At 40.0% G+C, this 23,789-nt stretch overlaps 1 protein-coding gene across 3 annotated transcripts in view; it reads right to left on the minus strand.

The window, feature by feature from the left end:
- Window positions 1-23,789, minus strand: part of LOC122767107 (ADAMTS-like protein 1) — a 103,157-nt gene that overhangs the window by 3,071 nt on the left and 76,297 nt on the right. For all 3 annotated transcript variants that reach the window (XM_044022464.1, XM_044022463.1, XM_044022465.1), the window contains 21 exons: window positions 23,294-23,339; window positions 22,464-22,700; window positions 21,270-21,396; window positions 20,549-20,623; window positions 19,200-19,357; window positions 16,485-16,596; window positions 16,250-16,388; window positions 15,414-15,464; window positions 15,118-15,322; window positions 14,018-14,165; window positions 13,827-13,911; window positions 9,368-9,699; window positions 8,090-8,219; window positions 5,258-5,468; window positions 4,997-5,176; window positions 4,733-4,886; window positions 3,562-4,561; window positions 3,339-3,466; window positions 1,788-1,908; window positions 1,159-1,363; window positions 112-221 (listed from right to left, as the gene is read on the minus strand). In XM_044022464.1, the coding sequence (XP_043878399.1) occupies window positions 112-221; window positions 1,159-1,363; window positions 1,788-1,908; window positions 3,339-3,466; window positions 3,562-4,561; window positions 4,733-4,886; window positions 4,997-5,176; window positions 5,258-5,468; window positions 8,090-8,219; window positions 9,368-9,699; window positions 13,827-13,911; window positions 14,018-14,165; window positions 15,118-15,322; window positions 15,414-15,464; window positions 16,250-16,388; window positions 16,485-16,596; window positions 19,200-19,357; window positions 20,549-20,623; window positions 21,270-21,396; window positions 22,464-22,700; window positions 23,294-23,339 (3,954 nt within the window). The remainder of the gene's footprint in view (window positions 1-111; window positions 222-1,158; window positions 1,364-1,787; window positions 1,909-3,338; window positions 3,467-3,561; window positions 4,562-4,732; window positions 4,887-4,996; window positions 5,177-5,257; window positions 5,469-8,089; window positions 8,220-9,367; window positions 9,700-13,826; window positions 13,912-14,017; window positions 14,166-15,117; window positions 15,323-15,413; window positions 15,465-16,249; window positions 16,389-16,484; window positions 16,597-19,199; window positions 19,358-20,548; window positions 20,624-21,269; window positions 21,397-22,463; window positions 22,701-23,293; window positions 23,340-23,789) is intronic.

Genomic DNA, 23,789 nt, shown 5'->3' on the forward strand with positions numbered 1-23,789 from the left:
AGACACAGAACTACTTTTTCAGTGAAACACAAGACATCACCAATATAAAAAATCACCTTCCATAAAGCATATTAATTGTATTGTATGTTATTGTATGTTGACCAAGTTTACCTGCGGAGTCCAATGCACATCCTACTGGTGACTTTGGTTCCATTTATGTTTTGGCAGTAAACATGGCGGTGCTGTGTGGCCAAACTGGGTCCTATACACTGACCATGACACTATAAGCAGAAATTTTAACCATTAATTAAAATTAACTGCATTCCTCTGACTAAATTTCAAATTTTAAATACAAAACTAATATGTTAAGCATTTGGTTTATACTATTAATTAAATATAGACTAAAAAACAATGCAGTTTCTACTCAAATAGAATGAAATGTACAAAATGAACTGGGGAAAAAGGGTAGAACAGTTAACAGAAAAAAGTTAAATAGAACCACTTTTTGGGCAGTGATACATAATCTATCATAACAATTTTCCTGATTACATTTTAGTCTGATTTTCATATAAATATATATATATATATATACACATATGTTAATGCACAAGTCTACATTGTCATCTATCAGTATAAGCAGACAGATAAATATGAACTTGAACTGAAACATTTTTTTTTAAAAATTAAATAGAAAAGTTCCCCCAACTCCCCCCCAATGGGAAATCAACATACGCTGTTATGTGGCTATAATAGGTGGCTATAATAGATAATATGCTGTCACGGCATTGACACCAAATCCTCCACGTCCCTATTGGGATGCATCCCTATTGGGACCCCCAATGTCCTTTGAAATATTTAGATAACTCATACACTATGAGGTGCCAGTTATCTTACAATTTGCAAAAGTAAACATTCTTTTGCTAATCAATAAAAGGACACTGGTTGCTGCTTGCTAGTTCCGATGTGCATAATTGATGATTCTCTAAAGTTCCAAAAAGTAAAATATTTATTCTCTAACACTTCCGAAATCTTAAACATAAAATTTGTGTGCCGCTCCCTCAATTCAGCAACCCAAACTTGATCATTAACCTGAGTTATATCACCTTGTCAAGAGCGCATCCTCCTGCTAAGTGATGGCAACCAAAACAATGGTTCTTACAGTCCACATTCACATAATTAAAAATCTGAAAGTATCTGTTCAATACTGTGTAATCTCACCAGCCCCCAAGAGGTTGGGGTCCATCTGGTGCAGGGCAGAAGGTTGCACAGCCTGCTGTCAGAGGGTCTCCTGCCTGTTTCAAGGCAGAACTGGCTCTCCACCTCTCTTGACGTTCCCTCAGATGCACTCATGCAGCGGACACTCCTGGTCTGGGAGCCACCTCCACAAGTGGCTGAACATGGTGACCAAGGTTCAACTCGCCACCTAATCCAATTGTAGTTGGAAAGGGCAAATGAAAACATATGTGTTCATGAGAAAAGCTTTGTTTTATATTGTTTGCACACCAATTACTTAGAGAAGGTCCGCTGATTTTACCAAACCCAATATCCATCCATCCATCCATTCATTCTCTACCACTTTATCCTCTCTATGAGTGTCGTGGGGCTGCATGGTGCCAATCCCAGCTGATATAAGGTGAAAAGCAACCCAGACAGGTTGCCAGTCCATCACATATAGAGGAACAAACATAGTCATATCTACAAAGAATTAACTTCTGCATGTGTTTGGACTGTGGGAGGAAACCAGTGAACCTGGAGAAAACACACACACACACACACACATGCACGCACGCAGAGGAAGAACTCCTGGCCTCAGAGCATTCTTCTTGTAGTATAATGATGTGAATTACCTGAGGTGACACCCTTGTCCCTGACACAACTCTGCTGATTGGCTGCTGTTACTTCTCTCAGAGCAAATAAGGCCATTTACTCCCATACTGTTAACTTGACCACAATTCCTTCCTTTGCTACCTGGAAATACAACAAAGAAATACATGTGAGGCTTTGAAGACAAGCAGAACATAACATGGCAAACATGAATGTGTATTTAAAATGGCTGACTATATAAATTAGTGTCTGTAACTTTTGTTTAGAGTTATACAACTTTAATAGCAATATTTGTGTATGGTTTGGACCCCAGATGTTTTGTCCTTTTAAGCCAATAAAACTAACTAACTAAATAAATAACTAAAGTCTCATTACAGGTATGACTCCAAAGTTTTTGACTTTTAGCACTTTAGAGCCTCTTTATATTTATTTATCATGCAGAACAGAACAACTTTTTGGAAATATTGCTAATTGATGTTGTATGCGCAAAAAAAAAAAGTTGGAAAAAGTTGGAACATGAGGAAGAACACAGTAGCCCTTGGCTTTAATAGAATTTCATTAAGATTTAGATTTATTGAATCAAGGAGACGAAGGACTGTGCAGCTCATGTGAGACCTGACCTGTTGACATTCCTCATCAGTGACTCAGGCAAATGTGGCTGAGTAAAAGCTTACTGTCTATCTGTGTCTGTGATGTGGTGGGTCTGTGTGTGTGTTCCTCAGAAAAGAATGCTTTCCCAGAAATTCTTAGCCTGAACCACAAAAGAACAACACAAATTACTTTAAACTGGACTACATAAAAGTATATTAAGGCAAACTTAACTTGACATTGGGGTAATACTGGCTGTAATCCGGTGTGTGTGTTGCTATAAAAACATATTTCAGTGAAGTCACAGGAAGTCTTTGAGCTTTACTGAGGCTGTATCACATGTAAAGAATGCTTATAGCCAGATTTCTTTTAATTACTTCTGTTGCATTTCCAGTGTTTATGCTTAATTAAGGTGACTCCAGCGCCATAACCAACAGCTCTGTCAAGGGTATCATTATCTTTTCATCTGTTGACAACAAATTGAATTTGATTGACAGATATTGTAGGGGCAGGTAGTTAGGTAAGTAGGTAGGTTGTTCGGTTGGGTAGTTGGTAGGTAGGAAGATAATAGATTGGTTGGTTTGTTGGTGCGTAGGTAGTTATGTAGGTACGATCTGTGATTCATGTCAAGAGGTTAGGTCTAGTGGAGGGAATCATTTTGTAGGCAGTGTGAGCTATCCTGGTTAGTTTGTTTGTATTGATCATGTTATAGAAACCGGGGGAACAATAGAATATGATGGGTGGAAGAAGTAAGATGAGGGGGGAGGTCACTGAAAGAGCACTGAGCTTACACATGCTGGGATCATTTGTGGATGTCAGTGATGTGATGCTCAATGTGATTGAATTCATCTGTGACCCCAAGACACATGAAGGTGTTGACCTATTCTATTGCTTTGCTGTGGATGGAGTGTTCACAGACTATGACAGATTTATTGTCATTAAAAAAAACCAGTACGGCAGCATCATCAATTGTTCATCCATCTTACCTGCAACCCGCAGCCAGGATGAAAGAGATGTAGATCCAAAACGATTCCTGGCAGTGCAAGTGTATAAACCCTCATCAACTTTGCTTGGAGACTGAATCCTAAGCGAGCCAGTGGGCAACATTCCTACTCTGCCAACACAAATACAAAATGCACTGAACATGAAACAGATCTGTCCAAGAACAACAAATTACAAAAGTAAGTAGTTTTAGCAGGTAGTTCTAACCTGCTATTGTAGAGCAACTCTTTTCCATTTTTTGTCCATGTTAGGGATGTTTCAGGATTTCCCAGTGCCTCGCATCTTAACTCCAAACTATCAACTGGTTTTTGAAGCAGAGCTGGCACTCCCACATGAACTATCATTTCAGATGATGACATTACGACTCCGACCTTCCTAGGCCGCTGGATAATCACTGGGTTTCTGGTTGTGTGGGTTTTTGCTTTATAAATAGGCGGCCCATGTGTAGAAGATTCTGCACTTTCCGGAGGGTGAAGAGTAGAGTCATTAGTTTCACCTTGTGTCATGGTGAGCTCACTGAGCAACTGAGCAATGAGTTGTTCACCCCGTGGTCCTCCACGGCCTTCAGAGAGGTTGTGCATGATCTCATCGAGCCTGTGGGTATCAGCGACAAGTACAACTGGGCTGGAAACTTTCATGCTTGCTCTCTCATCTTCCAGGGTTGACCTGTTCTTTTCACTGGAATGTGGTTTATTGGTAATGTCTTTTTCCTCTTGGAGAGAGCCTTTGAGTTCAAGCAAGAGCTCAACAATGTTGTCATATTGGCTAAGGGAGATAGGTAGTTCCTGAAATTTTTCTCCTGTTGAGGCCACATCAGGCAGCACAACTTTTTGTTGACTGTCTGCAAGGACCCATGAGTCTGGAACTGAGAGCTTATGTTTGCTGCCAATAATCTTTAGGACAAAATGTTCCCGTGCTTGGCCAGCAATGCAAGTGTAAATCCCAGCATCAGATGCATGAACCTGGTGAATCTTAACACAACCCATTGGCGTAATGGAGAAGTGCGGGAGGCTGACAATGGGTTTCCCATCCTTCAACCATTGAATGTGGCCTTTGCGGAAGTGTCTGGTTGGGCAGCGAAGCACCACAGTTGTCCAGGGCAGGAGGTAACCATAGCTGCCCACAATCAACTGTATCTTTTTGCCTTTCCTCCACTGTATATAAACTTTCTTTTGGGTCAGTATAGTGGGGTCTGGTTTGACAGAGCCTGTGATCAAATGAGCAGGACAGATGAGTTAATTCATTATTCTCTTTAATCCTCTGCATTCCATAAAACTAATCAATTTTCACTGATACAGCATATCTACAGTATTTCAAATCTTTCTGCATAGTATGCAGTACAAGAGCACTAAACATAACCAAACAAAGGGTGTCTTACTCTCACAAAGCCTCAGCAAGCACGGCTGGATTCTGGTGGGCCGGGAATTTAGGGAGCAGTTCTTAGGGTCCATGGTCCAATATTGCCCATCAGCCTGGACTTTTCTACAGATGGCCTGAAGAGTCTGAATGCCATTTCCGCAGGTCACAGAACACTTAAACACATACATTTTATTCAAAATATGAAAATGATGGTACACCTTATATATGGCATTGAATTTTGAAGACTTTAGAAAGAGAGGTTACTGCCTTGAGAAAAGCATACCTGGGACCATTCGGTTGTGACCCAGTTAGGTGGGCACTCTTTCTTGCCACAAGGCTGCTGGCTTACAGGACTTTTAGCAGGGCAAAAAGTCTCGGGTAACTCCAGAATGCTGCCATCCGCCAGCCGCTGTTTGCACAATATCTTTCTCTTTTGAACTCCACCACCACAGCTTTGGGAGCACTGCAGAGACAAAACATACAGAGGTGCTAAATGTTCTTGACTAATTGGTTCAGGCATTTATCTTGGTGAACTTCTTTTTACCTGTCCCCAGTCATATGTGTCCCACATTGGAGGGCAGTCAAAGCGGTTGCAGGCTTGGATGGGACTGGGTTTGGGACTATGACAATCTTCATCCCTCACAACATCTGTGCGGTTACTGTCCCGAGACGGATGGTGAATGCAAGAGACAGTGCGGGTCATCAGACCAACCCCACAGGTCGCAGAGCATGAACTCCACTCACCTGTTTCCCACCTGCAAAAGCAATGTTCATCAGTGTAATATAATGTATATGTATAGTAATTTGGGAGATACAGTGGATGAAAACAAGGATTTGATATGAATTTAAAAGAAATGCACCATAACTTGGCTTTTATTTTTGGGCCAGCTCTTAACCATGGCTGTTTCTGATTATTCACAATTGTTCATCCATTTTATACACTTGTAGCCCTGAATTCTCCAGCCTATAAAGGAGTGCAGTCAGAAGGAGTTAAGTCAGAGTTATTGATGTGTTTTTAAATCCCAGCAGAGGATACTCTATGAATCTGTAACATCATGAAAATGAAATTCATGAAAGTTAAAACCAGATCCTGGCAAAGATACATTAGGCCTGATTTCAGTGACATTTGAGATATCCCTATGGCGTTATTTCTTCACCCACATTTCCCAATGACTTACATGAAGCAACATGCATGTGATTGTCCAACACGGTGTCAAGCAGGGTGATCAAAGTTACCTTTTTATTTGTCTTGAAAATGATGTGGCACATGCACCTCGTCAGTAAATCTTTAGACACTTCCAAAAGCTTTGGCTTTGACAAAGATGGCAGCAAATTTATTTTTTGCTTGACAGATTAGGTGATATTTTAAAACTATTCATGTTGACTCAAGTGTCCAGGGACTGGCGAGAATTGGGAACAAAGCTTGTTTCTGGAGCAGCACCGTGTCCAAAGCTATATCTTATGGCTGTTTCCCCTTAGAGGGAACAGTATCCAGAGAGTGTAGCTTAATATGGGAGGGTGAGGAGGCCTCAGGGAGGAAGCAAAGGGCCAAAGGAAACAAGTCCAATACAGTATTTGTTGTGCCTAAAAACAAGACTCAAGGCCTGGAAAAACAGTCAAGGGCAGGCTGCAAGCCTCTTGCTCTTCTGACAAGAGTGAGTGGTGGAATATATAACAATGTGCACGGTCTTAACTTGAAGCGTATGGCCAACCGCGAAATCCACTCAGCGCTTAGCCATGGCTATGATATTTTAAACAGCATGCCACTATGCTGTAACCATTTTGGTATTTGGTTATGATGAGTTATGTATATTTTGGTTTACAAAACTCCATTAATATTTGCAATTTGACATAGCAAATCCAAGATGTTAATATTCCAAATTAATGTAATTGGATGGTAGGTGGATAAATGAGAAGGTACGTGGACGATATCTGAGAGGATGTGTCCACATCCTCCTAACATGATATTCACATTTAACTGCTTTTATCTTAAAATTTAACATAAATAAGCATGGTCCTTATGTAACAACTGATTTATATGGGTTTTCCGGTTTTCTCCCACAGTCCAAACACATGCAAAGTTAATTGGACACTCTAAACTGACTGTGGGTGTGATTCTGAGAGTGAATGGTTGTTCACTATCCAGTTTAACTGTAACCAAGCTGTGAGTTGAGAAGTATTTTACAGTTGTGAATGATCAATTACATTCTCCAAGCAGATTTCTGCTGATTTGGTGACCACTATATAGCATTCACATAGTATCATAGCAAGCCTGTTACTTTTGACTAATTCCCACCCTCATACTTTTTTTGCTTCAGTTTTTACACATATTGCTAACTATAGCAGTAGGGGGTCAGTATAAGTACATTCCTCTAAAGGTGCTCCAAGGACAATATCAGAGGTGAACAAAGGCCTACCACTGATATTTGATCCTGAATCTGACCAGGGTCCACAAGCTGTCCCACTGGCTTCATTTCCTGACCTCAGTGACACAACCATCCATCTCTGTCATCTTGCTTCCGAATCATTCAGACTCAAGTGGTCTCAGTGGTTTATTAATTGACACTGCTTTCCCCTTGGGATTGATGAAGTATTTCTGATTATGATTCTGACTGAAGTGGTTTAAGCTGAGACAAGTGGATTAGAGGGACCTGAAAGTCTTTTGTACACAACCAGTGATTAGGAGAGATTGATTGATTCAACCAGCACAATTTGTGTTTGTTGATCGCCTGAGAGTTAAGTAGTTGCAGGTGGAAGAACCCTGGTGCATTGGGTCTATAGACTGTAGCGCGTGAATGTCTCTGTCCCTCGTAATTTGTTGGATTTCAGCCATAGCCAGAGTACACTCAGATTTCAGCCCTGTTTTTAATGTTGATGCAAAACAAGTTTCAAACAATGTCTCAAAGTGTTTCCATAAGCCTGTTATGCAAACACAGAAAATATGGAAAGCCTTGAAATATTGCATTAAATATTTAACACTCAAGGGAGGAGAAAAAGAAAATGTAAATGTATTTTGCTGCACTGGAAAAATGGCAGATACAAGAGGAGGAACATGTGGACTGATGAGAAAGACACATATATTCCTACAGTAATGACTTGAAGCAGCAACAAAACACTATCATATATCAACAGCTATAGGCACTCTGTATCTACATCATCAAGTTTCTCCTAGTTACCCTTCTGTGGTGACACTGGCTCTTGCGCCACCTACAGCTAATCTTGGTGAACTACGTCCCAATATTTGCTTTACAACAATTAATGAAAACAGATAAATGCATATTCAGAGTCTTTGAAAATTCTGTTACAATTGGCAATACATTCCAATGGAAAACTAGCTAATAATAAAATGTGTGATTGCTTATGGGTTGTTCTGTACCTGGGGGGACAGGGCTGTGTCCTGCAGTCCTGGAGGAGTTGTGGGGGCCGCCGGGAGCTCACACACAGGCTCTGGTCTGCTGCTTCCCTGGTCTGCTTATTGAGACAGATAACCACAGCCTCCTGCACACCTGTGATTAGACAGCAGCATTACAGCAATCACAAGGGATGACCATTGTACAAGTCTTCCCAACTTTAACAATGACAGCGTGCATATGGTCAATTGAAGAGATCATACTTGTGTACTCCCGTACTTGGTGAGTATCTACTCCAGTTGTACTTCCAAAGTACATACTTGCATACTTGAGTATTGAGAAAGGGCCTTAGAGTCTCCTTCTAATATTGGGGACAATAACAACGAGGCAGGCATTTCAAATGCCAAACTGGTGTGATGGTCCACAGGAGCGCAGCCCTCAGGGTGTGTGTGTGTGACATCTGATACCAGTGTATAATCATCCTTGGATAGGAGTTTGTTGAGTTTGGGTGAGTGCACATGCACAGACACTGACAAAAGCCTGCACCCATGTGCTGAAATTAACTTAAACATGCACACTCCGAAAGCAGACATGAACACACGATGCGGGCATACAGATCTGGATGTGAAGGTGGGGAGATTAAAGCGGGCCTTAACAAATGTTGGCAGACTGTTTAGGGAAAGCTGTCTCTGTCTGGTGCGGCATTCAGTTCTGCTGTGACATATGACCTCTAGGTTTAAATAGATGGGGCTCCATCTAAAATCATTTAAAGTCACATAACTTACTTCAAAGCTCATAATAGCAGGACTTTAAAAAATTAAAATGGTGTTTTCTTCAAATTACGGTGATGTTACTTTTACACAAATTCACTTCTGAACAGATAAATAAACTTATTTGAAATGAATTGAATATTCAATGTTACATGACGTTGTTGCACTCTAAACACGGCTCCAAGTATGGTCCACCAATTTGTTCTTAGACTTTTTGGAATATAGGATCATTTGCCATGACATTTTGATACAAGAACTCAACCTCTGCAGGACATAATCTCCAGATCTTTCTTCAAGTGCCATATCTCCTACAAGCCACATGTTCTGTACAGAGTTCTTTGAGTGAAACAACTCAACAACTATTGGATGCTTTAAAGGCCATGGAGCAAATGTTTGCATGTCAACATGTCAAACTGACATAGTAAACCTGTAAAACATGATTGTTTTTAATGTTTCAATGTCCGAGCAAACCCTTTGTAGTACTCTTTGAGAATTGTACCTTCTGTTATTAGAGTGGGTAAAAGTGATCCATACCTCCCTCACAGCTCTCTGAGCACTCCGTAAAGCCTTCATATTCCCAGTCGTGTAATTCCTCTCTGTGGGGTGTCTCTCTGTCTTCCTCCTCCACCTCCTCCTCCTCCTCTTTCTCCCCCTTCGTCTTGCTTTCTTTTTCTTGGCCCAACACATCAGAGCAGGGAGTGCGGTAACAGGGCTGACTTGCTGTGGGTTTGAGCCCCTCACACTCATCATCAGGAAGGTCAGCTACACTCTGAGAGAAGCTCAGCAGCACCTGGCACTTGACCCTGCGTCGCTGGGTTCCAGCACCGCATGTCCTGCTGCACGGCTCCCAGGGACCAGGGATGAAGCTGAGGATACGAGGTCAGGTTGAATGAGAAAGCAAACAGAGCATGTTTCACTACAGACATATTAATATAAACAGCATGCTGTTCATTCAGGAAGTTTTCTTCACATAGCTATGACATCAGGCTAAGAAATGCAATTATAATGTGAGACTCCAAATCAGTAGTACCTAATAGTAGATAGCACAGGTTTTTAGCATTGCCCATCCACTACTAAGTTCATAAACTCACTGAGGATTTAGTCTTCATCCCGCTGCGGTTAATTAAACAGCTGTGAGGACTTAGGGTCAGCCATTCATGGATAAACAGCTTTCATATGCATCTTTCCTCATCTCAAAGAAAGGATCAGTGAAGGATATGAAGATCAATGCCGTTCATGAATGCCTGAAGGCTTCTCAAGGTTGGGTGAAAGCTAAGACCCAGAAACTGAACTGCCACCTTTTCACACTTTGCAAACGAATCATAAATCCAGAACGTGTGAGATGGAAAGATGCCTAAAATCCTAGTTAATCTACAGATTTAATTGAAGGTCTCAGTGGGAATCAAAGTGTCTCGGGAATGCTCATAAAAACCACAGGCTAAAATTAATACCACAGTTATATGAAGGATAAAGCGGGGGAAATCTACATTGCACCTTGTTTTCCAGAGTTTCCTTTATGGTTCACTGATGTTAGAGCTGGCGTTGAGGCCGCTTGATGTCATTCTTTAAGATGAAACAGTAGTGCATCACTACAGTGTGTTCAAAGGCAGCAATGGATAATTTCAGCAGCTGTCTTATTTAGGATTGAGCTCAGCGCATATAGGTTTAGTCAGTTAATGTACTGTTTGTTTGTTTTGATTTTTTTAATATTAGCAAACATCTACAATAACCATTGCCACTGCAATGACTGTATTGCCCTTAGGTCTTCCCCTTTTAAGTTGGAAAAACCCATAATGGACTTTTTTATCTGTCGTGGATAAAAGGTTGCCAACCCATAAACAATAATTGCAAAAAGTTAAACGAGTACAAAACTAAAACCTCCAACACCAGCACACTGCAGGATGTTACACCTTGTTAAGCCCAATGAGGCAAATAAGGATTTGTGAAAATAGGCAAACAAATAAATTTTGATTGATTGGTGGGTTAACTGGCTGGCTGATTGATTGGGTTGATTGGCTGATAGCCGCAGCCTGTAAGTTCCGGTGAGTGACTCACTGAACGTACTGGGTCTATAAAAGCACCACAGTGTTTTTTCTATATCATGCTTTAAGAGTACATGTAAAGGTAACACTAACATAGCAGCTTGCACCGCTGTGTAGCATTTTTCCTTGGCTGAGCAGCCGGACCACAACACAAGAGCACCCTGCTGTTTTATAAGATGCCTCAATAAAGAGCTCATAATTACAGCAAGCGCGGCTCTTTATGAGAGCTAAAGGACTCACTGTGTTTTGGACAAACAAATGAATCACCGGCAGTTAGACCTTGGAACGGGAACAATTAAGTCAACAAGTGAACCCACAGAAATGTTTATCTTCATGCATAGTTAAAGTACATCTGTCGGTTCAAAAACAATCTTGATTTCATTCATGGGAGGAAACAACACTTTTGTGTAATATCTGCCAAAAGCCTACGCTAATCATATCAATTAAATTTCCATCAGTGGAGATATTTTATTTACTCACGGTGATGGTAATGTGAAAATAAAAAAAATGAAAAAACTTGGCCAATTCTTGGAGCAAAGATGGTTTTAATTTTCAGCAGTTGCACAGTGGTGGTTCAGAGCAGGCACAAGGTCTGGCAATGGAAGTGCAATAAGTCTAACACAGGAATTTCCTTCTCCTTTCTCTCACATCCGTAACCTGGCCCCATATGGTAGGCAGATATTGTTGTTGGCTGGTGGATGGCTGCATATTATACACAGATATTTATGTGCTTTTGGAAGAAAGACTTTTTCTTTTTTTGCATTAGAGCGCAATCATATGTTTTGGCATTTCTCTCCCTCCCTTTCTCTCTCTTCCCACCTCGTGCTCCAAAGATAAGTCAAAGCAACAGATGTTTTGATCTGGCTAACATGGTCACTAATGCAAGTCATGCAAGACAGTGGGTTGAGTCCAAACATTGTCCATCTTTTGAGAACGGCCTTTATTCGTCAACTGATATGTGGGACAAGAACATCTGGAACATCTAAGGGCTCACTGAGGTAATGCTGGTAGCTAGTGATTGAACAGTATGATGGTTCTTTGACACTCAGTTAACCTTTTACCTTAAATAACCTAGTACAACAAACTCTTCAATCAGACCTGACAATTGTTCAGCGAAATGTCATAGGATCAAATATGTACGTGTTGTGACAAAACTGTTCTGCCATCATGTCTGACAATAATTTGCCCAGGTGTAAAGTGATGTGTGCCCAAAGAGGTTTATATTTTGAAAAGCATCATGAAATAAATGGGGGCTACGGCTGTTCACATTGATGCCAAAGTTGACGAAAATGGCACTTGACATGAACACAACCACGATACAGATGTAGTTTTCTTGGCAGCACCTGGTCCTGTCTCCCTCAATTTTACCTCCAGGTAAATCTTTAATGCCGGATTGTAAAATCTGTTGTTGAAACTGTATATCTGGGACCTGACTTCTGCTTCTTTACCCCTGCAGCGTGACAATAATTCTTTAAAAGGGGAAATCAATGAGTTTTCAGGGTTGTGAACCACAAGAGCCTTGTAAAGCTTTAGCACCACTGACAGTAAACTAAGGTTCCAAACTGGCTCTGTCATCTGGGTGACAGGGTGTGCTAGGAATCTTAAAAAACCCACAGGGAAACTGTTTAAAATGCAGAGTGTCAGTATGAACTGTAAAACAAAGTATTTGATATGTATTTCTGGGATTGAACACCATAAAAAGACAAAGAACCCATCCCATTTCTCATTTTTACCCCCTTGTCATGAAACTGAGTTACAAGGGGTAGGGGTTAAAATATACCACTAGGAAATGGAACACCCCTTCAAGAACATCACACAACACTGTCAGTTGTTGTTACATCACTATTATGGAAATCAGAAATGATTATGGTAATATAATATATAATATAATAGAAATTAAACATCTTCAAGACCTGGGAGGTTTATGGTTTTGTTGTCATTTGCATAGCTATAGAGCTCCGGCTGATGTCACACAACACTTTGGCACGGACACTGTTCACCTCTACAGATGTAAATACGAGACAACACATGAATCAGACAATATATCTGACAACTTGTCTCTTCACCAATGAGTTCTAGCTGTTGTGCCCAAGGATGCAAAGAGTCAGAGACCTTGGTGCTATGAAATGTGCTCACAGCGAGTGGAAAAGAAAGATGGGAACCCACAAGCAACGGATTTGTTGGTTACCTCTTAGTAAATCATGGACTCAGACTAGATTTACAAAGAGCTGGTCTGCACAGCAACGTTAGCACAGCAATTATTTACACTGCACTATTGAATGCTCATGTTATGCTATGTTAAGCTAACACCCAAATTACCCTACAACCTTTAGCCAGTAAACTCCATCATTGAACGTTTGTCATAAAGCCAGATTGAGTCTGTTTGTTTCCCTCCAGGCTCCTGTAAATTTTCAGTGACTCTCTGGAGGAAGATTAATGGAAGTTAATCAGGAAGTTGAAGATGTCAGGATACTGCAGGTTTGAAATAATGTCTTCGCCGGCTGTTTCCAAACTCGTAAAAAATCACCCCATGGGCATTATAAAGATCAAATATATTCAGTCGATCTCTGTGGATTTATAGTGTGCAGTGGACTATGACAGCACCGGTCCCAATGATTTTTGCTGCATCTTCAGCTGCCAACATGGTGGTTCATAGAATCCAAGTCATGTGATGTCTGGAGCTCTATACAGCCTGCTAACCAATGTTAGCTTTATGATGGGAACAGTCTGCTTGGATTCAGCTAATCTGGGAATAGCTCTGTCCTGAAAAAAATCTGTTTAAAGGGGTAGTTATCCCTCAGTTTCACTCTATACTACTACCTCGACAAGAATTGTGTCACCCTAAGCCTACTCCTGAATATACAAAACTGAGGTGTAGGACTAAGTGGTTGGGGCAAGGGTTGAAATGGGATAAAGTCAAAAACATGGATGAAATACATGTGCATGCTTACCTTGGTTCCTCAGTCACTGTGATCTCCTCATCCAACTCAATGGCCTGTTTATGCCACACAGGTTTTGCTTCAACTGGAAGGGTATCTAGGGCAATCAACCAGAGGACAAAGGATTAACTTTGACTAAGACACCCTAGTTTATTTAACAATTACATAATGTTAAATATGTTAAAACATGAAACACAGCTAACCCATGGACTTGTAGCAGGGCACGGTCACCAGGCACTCCTCCTTAATGTGGGGTTTGGTAGTAGGGTTGCAGCCTCCGGCGTGGAGCCCCCTGTGATCAATGCATAACACCACTCTGTAGCGCAGGCCCTGTCCACACGTCACTGTACACTGATGACAAAAGCCAATATAATCAATTAGTAATGACTGGCAAACACAGGATCAGGGTCAACTTGTTGAGCCCTTTTCCTGTGACCACATCATCACTTACATTAACCAGAAAGTCCTGAGCTCTGTACTTAAAAGGAAGTAAAGTAAGAAACCATCCAAAGATCTCCGCTCTGGAGTCAACTTCGTCTATCCCTGGCCAAAACAAGCATTTAAATGCAAAGAAAGAATGTGCTAGGTAAACAGCTTCCCAGGTTTTTAGGAGGCCACAAATCTGACTCCCTCTCCTTGTGCCGGTATAAGTGGTGAAGTTTAAAAATCCCAACGGGAAAAGGCATGTGGAGCATTTATGGTGGATGAAACTTAATTACAAGAGTAAACTAAGGAGGAAGGTCAGATTGATGCACATGCAGAATCCCAATAGCCAGGGTGTGAATGGCACACAGTAAGCTGAAGAACTCCATGTGTGCTGTTGACTTTTGGGTTTTTATTAAAGCGTTGTGTGTTTTGGATGGTATGTTCAAGGGAAAAGGGTGGTGAAGGACACTCAGAGTGGGGTTAGCAGTGCTTCACTTAATCACACAGCGGGGCTGTGTTTGAATTTGAGCAGTTGCAGGAGTTCTGAGTTCTGAGTGGACTGCTTGGCATCTAAAGTCAGAATCATAGGTCAACCTTTCCAGTTGGTATATTTTTGTTCCCCCATGAGAAAATTAATCATATTTTTATACATATATATTTTAACCTTGAGGGTTAATTGAGACCCACTGGAGCGACCTGCACACTACCAAGACAAATGATCCATTTGATAATATTTGACTTCCCGAGTGGTAACCACCATTTGAAACAAAGACACATCTCTTTACTTTTTCTCTTTTTTTAAATTCAACATTTCCAACTCTGTAATATTTTACAGCACCACATTAAATTTGAAAAGCAGGGACAGAGTAAGACCTACAGGTGACCACTCCTGTGCTAGCCAGGTGGGGCAGTCAAAGGTGTTGCAGGGTTGCAGGATAGCTGTTTTTGGGGAGTAGAGACACTTCCACTCATCAGTGGCAGTAATGGTTCCCTGCATGTCTTCCTCCACACAGGACACAGCGCGACTCTGGATGCCCTCACCGCAGGAAGTAGAACAGGCAGTCCAGGGACTGCTCTCCCATCTGACATTGTAGAGATGTACATGTTGTGATAGTGATGAATACTGGGAAACTGCATTCTCCGAATTGTGCATCAAAGTAGCTAGATACATACCTGGGCAGGGGGTGGTAAAGGTCATACGGCATAATTTGTTTGTAGCCATCACTGAAAGGTAAAATCAATCAAAAGATTTAGCAATTGAATTATATAATATGCTGCTGAGAGATGTTCAAAGCTGCAGTGTGTAACTTTTTCCTTGATGTTTATGTTATTACTCTGCCTTTGTTTAATATAAACCATATAACATTATGTGTATGCTGCATCCTTCATCTGCAAACAGGCTCTGCCAAGCAATAATGTCAGATGAGGCTGAGTGAGGTTTGTGTATACAGCGGTAGGGCAGAAGTGTTTCTTTCAGCAAACTGAACAATCTTTTGAGCAGTAAAATTCACTTCTGAAACTTTTTCTAGGTGCTTCTTTGTGTTTTCAGTCATAGTTTGCAGACATCTCACTTTTTTTACCCAGCGCGGTGATGTCTCAGACCGACACAATGTCTAAACACCACTAAGAAACATAGAGCAAGTTGTGTGAATCTGATAGGCTTGAAGAGCATTGTGTAAACTCATTTGACAATGGCTTGAATGAAACAGACATTTTATATTGAAAAGCTATGTATGTAGTCTATCAATGTTGCAGCATGTATGTGGGTTTCCTCTCACATTTCCATTTCAAAAACATGCAGAGAGTTATTGGAAACTAAATTGACGTTCCGCCCTATGTCAGCTGGGATTGGCTCCAGGGGACCCATGACCCTCACAGGTGGAGGACAAAGTGGTAGACAATGAATAAATGAAGTTAGGCAGTACATTTTTGAAACAGATGTTTGTATTTTAAAATATTTTAAAAAGGGCTTAGACCAGTCTGATCCCACAAGAAGTCTAGTCTCTCACCTAGCCAGGCAGGGCTCCATGTTGCACTCCTGCAGTTTGGGCTTAGGTTTGACATTCTCTGGGTAATAATGACAATACTGATCCACAACCACTCTGCCGCTCCGTATGTCAAAGCATTCTGCCGAGGTTAGCTGGTAACCTATAGACAAAGAAAGACCATATATATCGCTAGAAATATTTTTGGGTACAGTGAAGTACTAAGGCCTTTTTTGTCCTGCCAGCAGTACAGGCATACCTCCACCACATGTCACAGAGCATGGGAAGAAATCAGTCTCTCTCCAGCGATGGATGATGGGTTGATAGTAGATGTACTGGATCACACTGTCTGCACCACTGGTAAACTGTACCTGTAAAAAAAACATGCTTCAGGGCATGAGCTTTAAAATACTTAAAACAATCATGTCATAAGAGATGTAATGATTATAGAACTACAACTCATTTTCATCAAGTACTTGTTTGGTCCATAAAATGTCAGAAAATGTTGAACAATTTTGAAAAATGGTGAAATTTTAATATGTCATCATCATATGGAGCAAATAATTTTTTTGGACCAGTCAGTGTAATTCATGATGGTCTTCATTAAAGATGGTGTTCTAGTATTATTTTTTAGTATACAAAACAAAAAAAAAGCAATTTGTGATTTAAGTCAAACTATAAACGGCTTATTACTCAGTCAGCCCTTAAACACTGCTAGAATTCCTCAGATAAGAAGAATTTTTAAAATGAGCTATTTTTGCAAACACACCAATAAGTGATCCTGAATTTGACCTCTGCTTGTATGTGCTTCTTTGTGTTTGTCTTTTTTCCAAAACCAGTGCAACCACATGAGCTGTAATAGATCAGAAAAGTATTCATTTATAGCCTCTAATACTTCCATCAACCCTATTTCTATTTATTGTCCGCCTCTGACTCATGTTTATGAGGGGGAAGTTTTCACAGGCGTTTCCCAGTCTGTGGTTCGTAATGTCAACACTCTGTCCCCAGTGTCTGAGCATATGTGTGTGTGAATATGTGTGCATATATAAAATAGAGCCAAAAAAGATGTCATAATCATTGTGTCATGTAAAACAAAAAAAATAAATATATATGCTCCACTACTGAATGTATGAATTACTATAACATATAACAATAAAATTTGACATTAAATGCCCATATGTATAATAACATTTCTCTAAGGGTAATACATCACATCAAAGTTTCATCAAGAGTTAGTTGACAGCAAGACAGCATTTTCTTTTTAGCATTATAAAGCCTAAAGTCAACCAATTCTGTAAGCTCATTGTTACAGTGCATGACGCACCTTAAAAAAAAAGAGTCATTTACATTTAATATTTAAGTGGCTTCCATATAATCTAATATCTTCATATATAAACATCTAAAATCAGTTCTGCCTTGAACTGAGCACGACTTGCAGGAGTTCACCAGGAGTTCGTGGAAATACGAGGCCATCAGAGCACAGTTTGGCTGGGGTGCACTATTTTCAGAGCTGTGCATTGCACGAGCAACAGTTTTGAGTTAGGCTGCGGAAAAGAACACAGACTTGTCCTTGTGATGTCAGCTCTTCAGCGGAATGAAGCTGATTGGGATCATTTGCAAAAGAAAGAAGCCCCTCAGACGCCTGAGCACTGCAGGGTTAATTTGAATGAGAAAAGAGTGTAGTAGCTTGACTTGCCAATGTAACCTGTAATAATTATCTGGGTTTTTTGGCCACTTGGGGGCGGCAGTAATATAAAATAAGTGAATACAACTATTACAGCAGTTCTGAGCAACATTTACAGTCTTGCTTCTGGGCTACTGGTTCATTTAAGTCCAATAACCACTAGCTGGTAACTACTGGTGCAAATAAATGTACAAAAAAGTGAGTGAACATAGCTTGATGATACATAGTATTTCAGTGAGAGGTTAAGTTGTTTTAACTTATGATAATATATTGGGGTTGAGGGGTCCATATAGTGAAATATCGCAATATTTTGCATGGTGACATTATATAGCTTTTGATATAAGTTTCAAAGGTTTTTAACTGATGTTACAAATAAACATTTGTTTATACACACAAGTTGTGGATTAGCATAAAAATAAATAAATTAACATTTCAGTCCACGAGATGGTGCCAAGTGTTCACCCTCGCTGGAGCTGTGAGGTGAGTTTATAGCAATATATGATTTAACAATTAAACAGTATATTGCAATATTGTGATAATAACATATCATGGTGTCTCACCCCTGATAATATAGTGTTTAAACCTGTTTTATCTTATAATATAGCTTGAAATCTGCCAGATTTCTCAGTAATTACCCACTTGTTATTATCATTACAAGTGGAATTCTCTCTGTACTTCATTCATCTGTACTATGAATTGCAAGTTTGTCGGTTGGTTTAAAATTATACTGAATCAACATACAAACTGTATACAACTTATTAATATTTTCTCCCAAAAAAAAATATTATTTTATTTAAATTATAAAAAAATTTTTTTTTATAATTTGTGACCTAATTGACCTGATTTTAACAAATCTCCACACCCAGATGAAGCGCTGGTGAGTGTTTTCATGCTTTAAACCCCAAAAATGGAAGAACTTTAAAGCCATCTGCGAGGGCCTTGACCTCAAATAGTTTCATGCAAAAACCTTTTTTTATTTTTTGGCATAAAGTGACTTTTTTGGATTAGTCGAGTAAAATGACTACTGACCACTTGGCCCAAATTTACAATTAGTCAATACAATGTTAAACTCTAGGTTGAACTTTTTGTGTTCTCCAAAAACTGTTAAAGATGGTGTTAAAGATAAGGAATTATTCCACATAACATGAGGGCTCTGGGACACTAACTAAGACTGTATTCATTCATCACATTAAAAAAAACATTCATGTCACAAATAGTACATTTGTTCATATAATTATTAAATCTTAATTTGTTTAATAGGATTGGTGATTTGATTGTTTAAGTGTTTACTTTGATAGTGAAGTCAGCTCCAAGTGGCCCAGTGATCCTCAGGATCTCCTTGTCAGAAAGCTTCTGGAAGTCCAAGCTGGTGTTGTCCATGTGGTACTGCCCAGTTGTATCAAAGACCAATTCCCCCTTGAGGCCATGGAGGCTCTTACTCTCCACATCTGCAAAGGAAACGGTGCAGAAAGCACAATGAACACATCCTGGACAGAAAACAGATACAGTAGCTTCACGGCCTCGTTTACGATGACATAGTTTCTCTTTGCAGCAGTTTCTCTTTACAGTATCATAGTGATCCATGTCTACATTTTTAATCTTTCATCTATGTGAAACTGAAAATGAGTGCGAAGAAGTGCAGAGGATTAAAATGTCGAGATATTCCAGGGATGACTTTCATTCATCTCAGCTCTTCAATCAGATCCAGTTACTCACATGCGGAGTAGTTGTTGCGTTTGGAGAGAGAGAGAGAGAGAGAGAGAGAGAGAGAGAGAGACTCACTTTGGCACTGCCAGGAGTCTCATGTAGGTCGGTGAACATGCCAGCACTGCACTGAGCTTTTTTCCATTGTTTGACCTCACGCCAACCTTGGCCTAACAAGGTCTTGTGTGATTCCAGCAAAGACATTTAAACAAAAACAATGGGAAAACACAGGAACAAGCAGTAAAGGGCAGCAGTCATCGTCGTCTGCCGACAGATGGTTACAATTTAAGCGCCCGCGGCCAAAAAAGAGCTGGGGAAATATTTAATGGAGGATCTGTCCATTCAGAAAAAGAATGGCTTTGGCCTGGCCCATGAAACAACTATAGAGGAGAGGATAGGTAGAGAGATGGAACATTTGCTATCAATTTGATTCAGTTAGGAGTTTGGTGCCAGTACTTTGACATCAGTGATATTTACTGGAAGTCCAACATCTCCTCAAAGCCAAAGCAAAGCGGAGAAATAAATACCTTTCCTGGTTATTCTGCCCTGAGTCACTTTTAAGAACCAGTTTTTATGAGGGAGAAATACAATATGGTTATGGGTCAGTGGTTGAGTGTGTCAACCAGAAGGTGGGTTCAAATCCCAGCAATCCCGCTCTACTTGCGAAGCAAGACACTACTTGCTCCTGACAGCTGAGAAGAAAAAGACCATTTACCAACATTTTTGACCATTATCACTGATAAGCTTAATCACTGCTTGGTATTTGGGTGAGCTATTTCATGAATAAGTTTTATTTGACCTAAAAAAAAACCTAAAAAAAAGAACATTTTTTGGAGCCACACATCACTAGAAAACAGTATAACATAAAAAAAAAAAGGAAATATTCTGTTCAACTGTTTTGGATGGAAGGGCACCCTGGACCTACCAGGACTTACACAAGTGATCCGGGCCTTTCAGAACAAGACGAACATGACGACTCTTGTAGGGGATGACGACGACTGTGTCCTCAGCTTTGGTGACAGACACACAAATATACACACAGAGAGATGGCATGAAGAAATATCTACACAGTACTTTTGTAAATGCAATAAAACCGACACAGCTCATTATCAATCCACTCAGGCAACAGAGTGCTTTGACAGCACGATGAAATAGAATAAAAATACACATTATTCTGATATAATCTAAACAATTTTAGTCAACTTTAACAAAACAAGGTAAAATGTAGCTTTACAGTGTCACTCTATAAATGTCATGTTGCATTTACATATCAAGGAGTGGTACTCTCACAGATATTTACAAAAAGTTCTCTAAACCAAAGGAGCGCAAGTGGAGACAGAAACCTTCCCATAATGCAATGCAACTTATTGGTTTTCATTAGTTATCTGCCCAGTAAATGCCAGTGTCTTTTAATGTCAGGCTCAGGGTTGTAACTGAGATTGTACTTTTTTTTAATTGTGCAGGCTGAGCCCAAACCAAGATGAAGTCATCTGGCTTTATTTTGTCAAGCTTCTTCCAGAATAAGAGGAGACACCACACAGCTGTTGCTCAGCAGAATATGACCAAAGTTTGTGTGTAAAAAAAAAAGAAGTGGACAGCTCATTTAACGTTAAAAAGAAAGAGTTAATTACTAGGATTATTATAAACAGACTCTACTTTTTCCTGAAGCATGCTGGGATTTGTAGTGTCCTCGCACAAGTCTGCAGGATGAGCCGTCTCCATTGCAGACACCACAGTTGTCCTCCTTTGTCGTGCTCCCCAACTCATGATCACAGCCGACAATCTGTAACACAAAGACAAAACTGAACAATGACAAAAAAAAACAGAGACTCACAAACAGAAAATATGATTAATAAATACACGGGATATTAGCGCTGTGTGCAAAAATGGAAACACGTGTTGTTTCAGTTTGACTTTAAAAAGAAAGTCTGTCTTCAAACAATGTCAGTATATAATCAAATGATCCAAACAATACTCTTGTTTCCTCCATATTCATATTTCTATTCATAGAATCACAATAGCATGAAACATCCACTGTGAGCTGATCACGGCTGAAAATAATGCTCCTCACTGTTTTCTATAAAATATTATCTTCAACCATCCACAGTTGATTGATGGAGTTTTTCTGCAATCTCTGTCGGTCAGGAAAACCAAAAACCTCAGTGTGATTTTAAGCACGGCAAGAGAGTATATTAAAATCCTTGTGTATCTGTGCGCACACAATGCCTTGGGACGTAATTCCATTCAAGCGGGAAAATATGCATTCTAAACTATTTCCTGGACTGCCAGTCAAAATCCCAGTCTCAACTGATTCTCATCGGGTATTCATTTGTAAAGCAGATGGCGTGATGTAAGCATGAGCCAACCCTCTCCATGATTTGCTCTCTTACTACCTTTCACATTCAGAGTCACTGTCAACTTGCAAACCAGTAAATAAGCTGTTGCCTTGATGAGCATAAACAAATGGATTAAATATATGAATGTAATTGTTGAATGTTGTGTTTTTTAGACAGAATTTCCCTACTGCTGCCATTCCATTCTTGATCAAATTTAAACAGTAAAACTTTAAAATGCATTTTCATAAAAGTTGAAATACAGTATGTCAATTGTTAATATCAGCCAGATGTTGCAGCCGTAGAAAGATTTTATTCTAACAAGCAGCAAAAATGCTTCGTATGCTCCGCATATTTTTACCTCAGGTTGATTCAAGAAGCCTGTGGGTGCTCACAAATCACTGGTATGCAAGCGCAGTATATACAAAGGACCCCTTTTTCACTAGATTGTGAGTCTACAACAAATACATTTTGTGATTTCCAAATGAGAAGAAATGAATGTGGATCAGTCTCCTACCTGGCAGACTCCACTGATGCACATGTCCAAGGACTCTGTGTAACAGCGGGTCCCATCCAGCACCTTGGGCGCCAGCTCCACCACAAGGCCCAAACCTTTGGCTTTGCACTTGAGAGCACACGGGTTGTCCGGGTCATTGTACACAGGCAGCCACTCGTGGTACTGACCCTGGTATCGAACATCAGCATGAGCTGAGCACTGCTGCGCCCGGAAATCACCTGTATCTGGAGGGCAGTCCTGAGAATAAGATGTAGAAGTAGTATCACCTCACTTTACATTACAATACAGTAACAATTTAAAAAAAGTCATCTTATTTCTATTGTTGTCATCAAACAATAGTGTGTGTAGAACATAAGGGAGGATGAATTTCAACTTCATGATAGGGTAATTGCTGGGCAACGGTGGCTAAGTCCACTAGTCTACATGATGCTATATGGGCAAGACACCTCACCACATGTTGCTCAGAAGCATGTGAAAGATGTGTGATGGCTAATTATTTATGGTGAATTCTATCGTTGAATATAAAGGGAGATGGTCTTAAATTCTGCTTTTACTGTGCATATGACAATACACTTCTTGTATCTTTATGTCAATATTAACATACTATTACCTTTTTTCTTATGTCAAGTAATTCATATTAATATTATTTTATATTGAATATTTATTTGTTACAACATGTATTTTTTCTGTATGTATCTAATTATACCTCTTACCCATATACGTGGGAACATTGTCACAGTTCTGCCACACTGAACTCTCTATCGCTGTTTGCCGTATCACTTGAAAGCTCTGCTGACATCCATCACATGAGATGAGTTCACTAAACTTACCACATTACTGCATGTGCGATATTTGATATTCTGCCCCTCGCAGATCCTGCAGATGAAAAAAAGAAATTAAATGAGCATTTCGATGAACTGGCCTTGCATTTAAGTTGCTGAGTAGTGGGTGGAATCCTGCAGTGACGGATGGGCAACCAACCATGACTGTGCATACATTAAAAAGTAGGTGTAGACATATGAGATTTTAGAAGAGGTGATGATAAAAACGTATGATTAGTGCTAAAGGAATTGTGGTGAAACACACACACATAAAATGAGTGCTTTGTTGAGTGCTGCATTTTTAAATGTGCAATATGCAACATTATGTAAGACAAGATTTATTAAGGGATCACCACAGCAGATCACCTTGCCCTATGCCTTGTGTCTTCTTCTGTTACCTCAATTGTGTGTTTTCTGTCCTGCGTGTTTTGGGGTTTGTGCGTGTTTTTGCTTCTGCGTGTGTTTTTGTTTTCGTTTGTGTTTTTGAATCCGCAACTCGTTTCTC

The sequence above is a fragment of the Solea senegalensis genome, linkage group LG3, assembly GCF_019176455.1.
Source record: "Solea senegalensis isolate Sse05_10M linkage group LG3, IFAPA_SoseM_1, whole genome shotgun sequence".
Classification (NCBI taxonomy): Eukaryota; Metazoa; Chordata; class Actinopteri; order Pleuronectiformes; family Soleidae; genus Solea; species Solea senegalensis.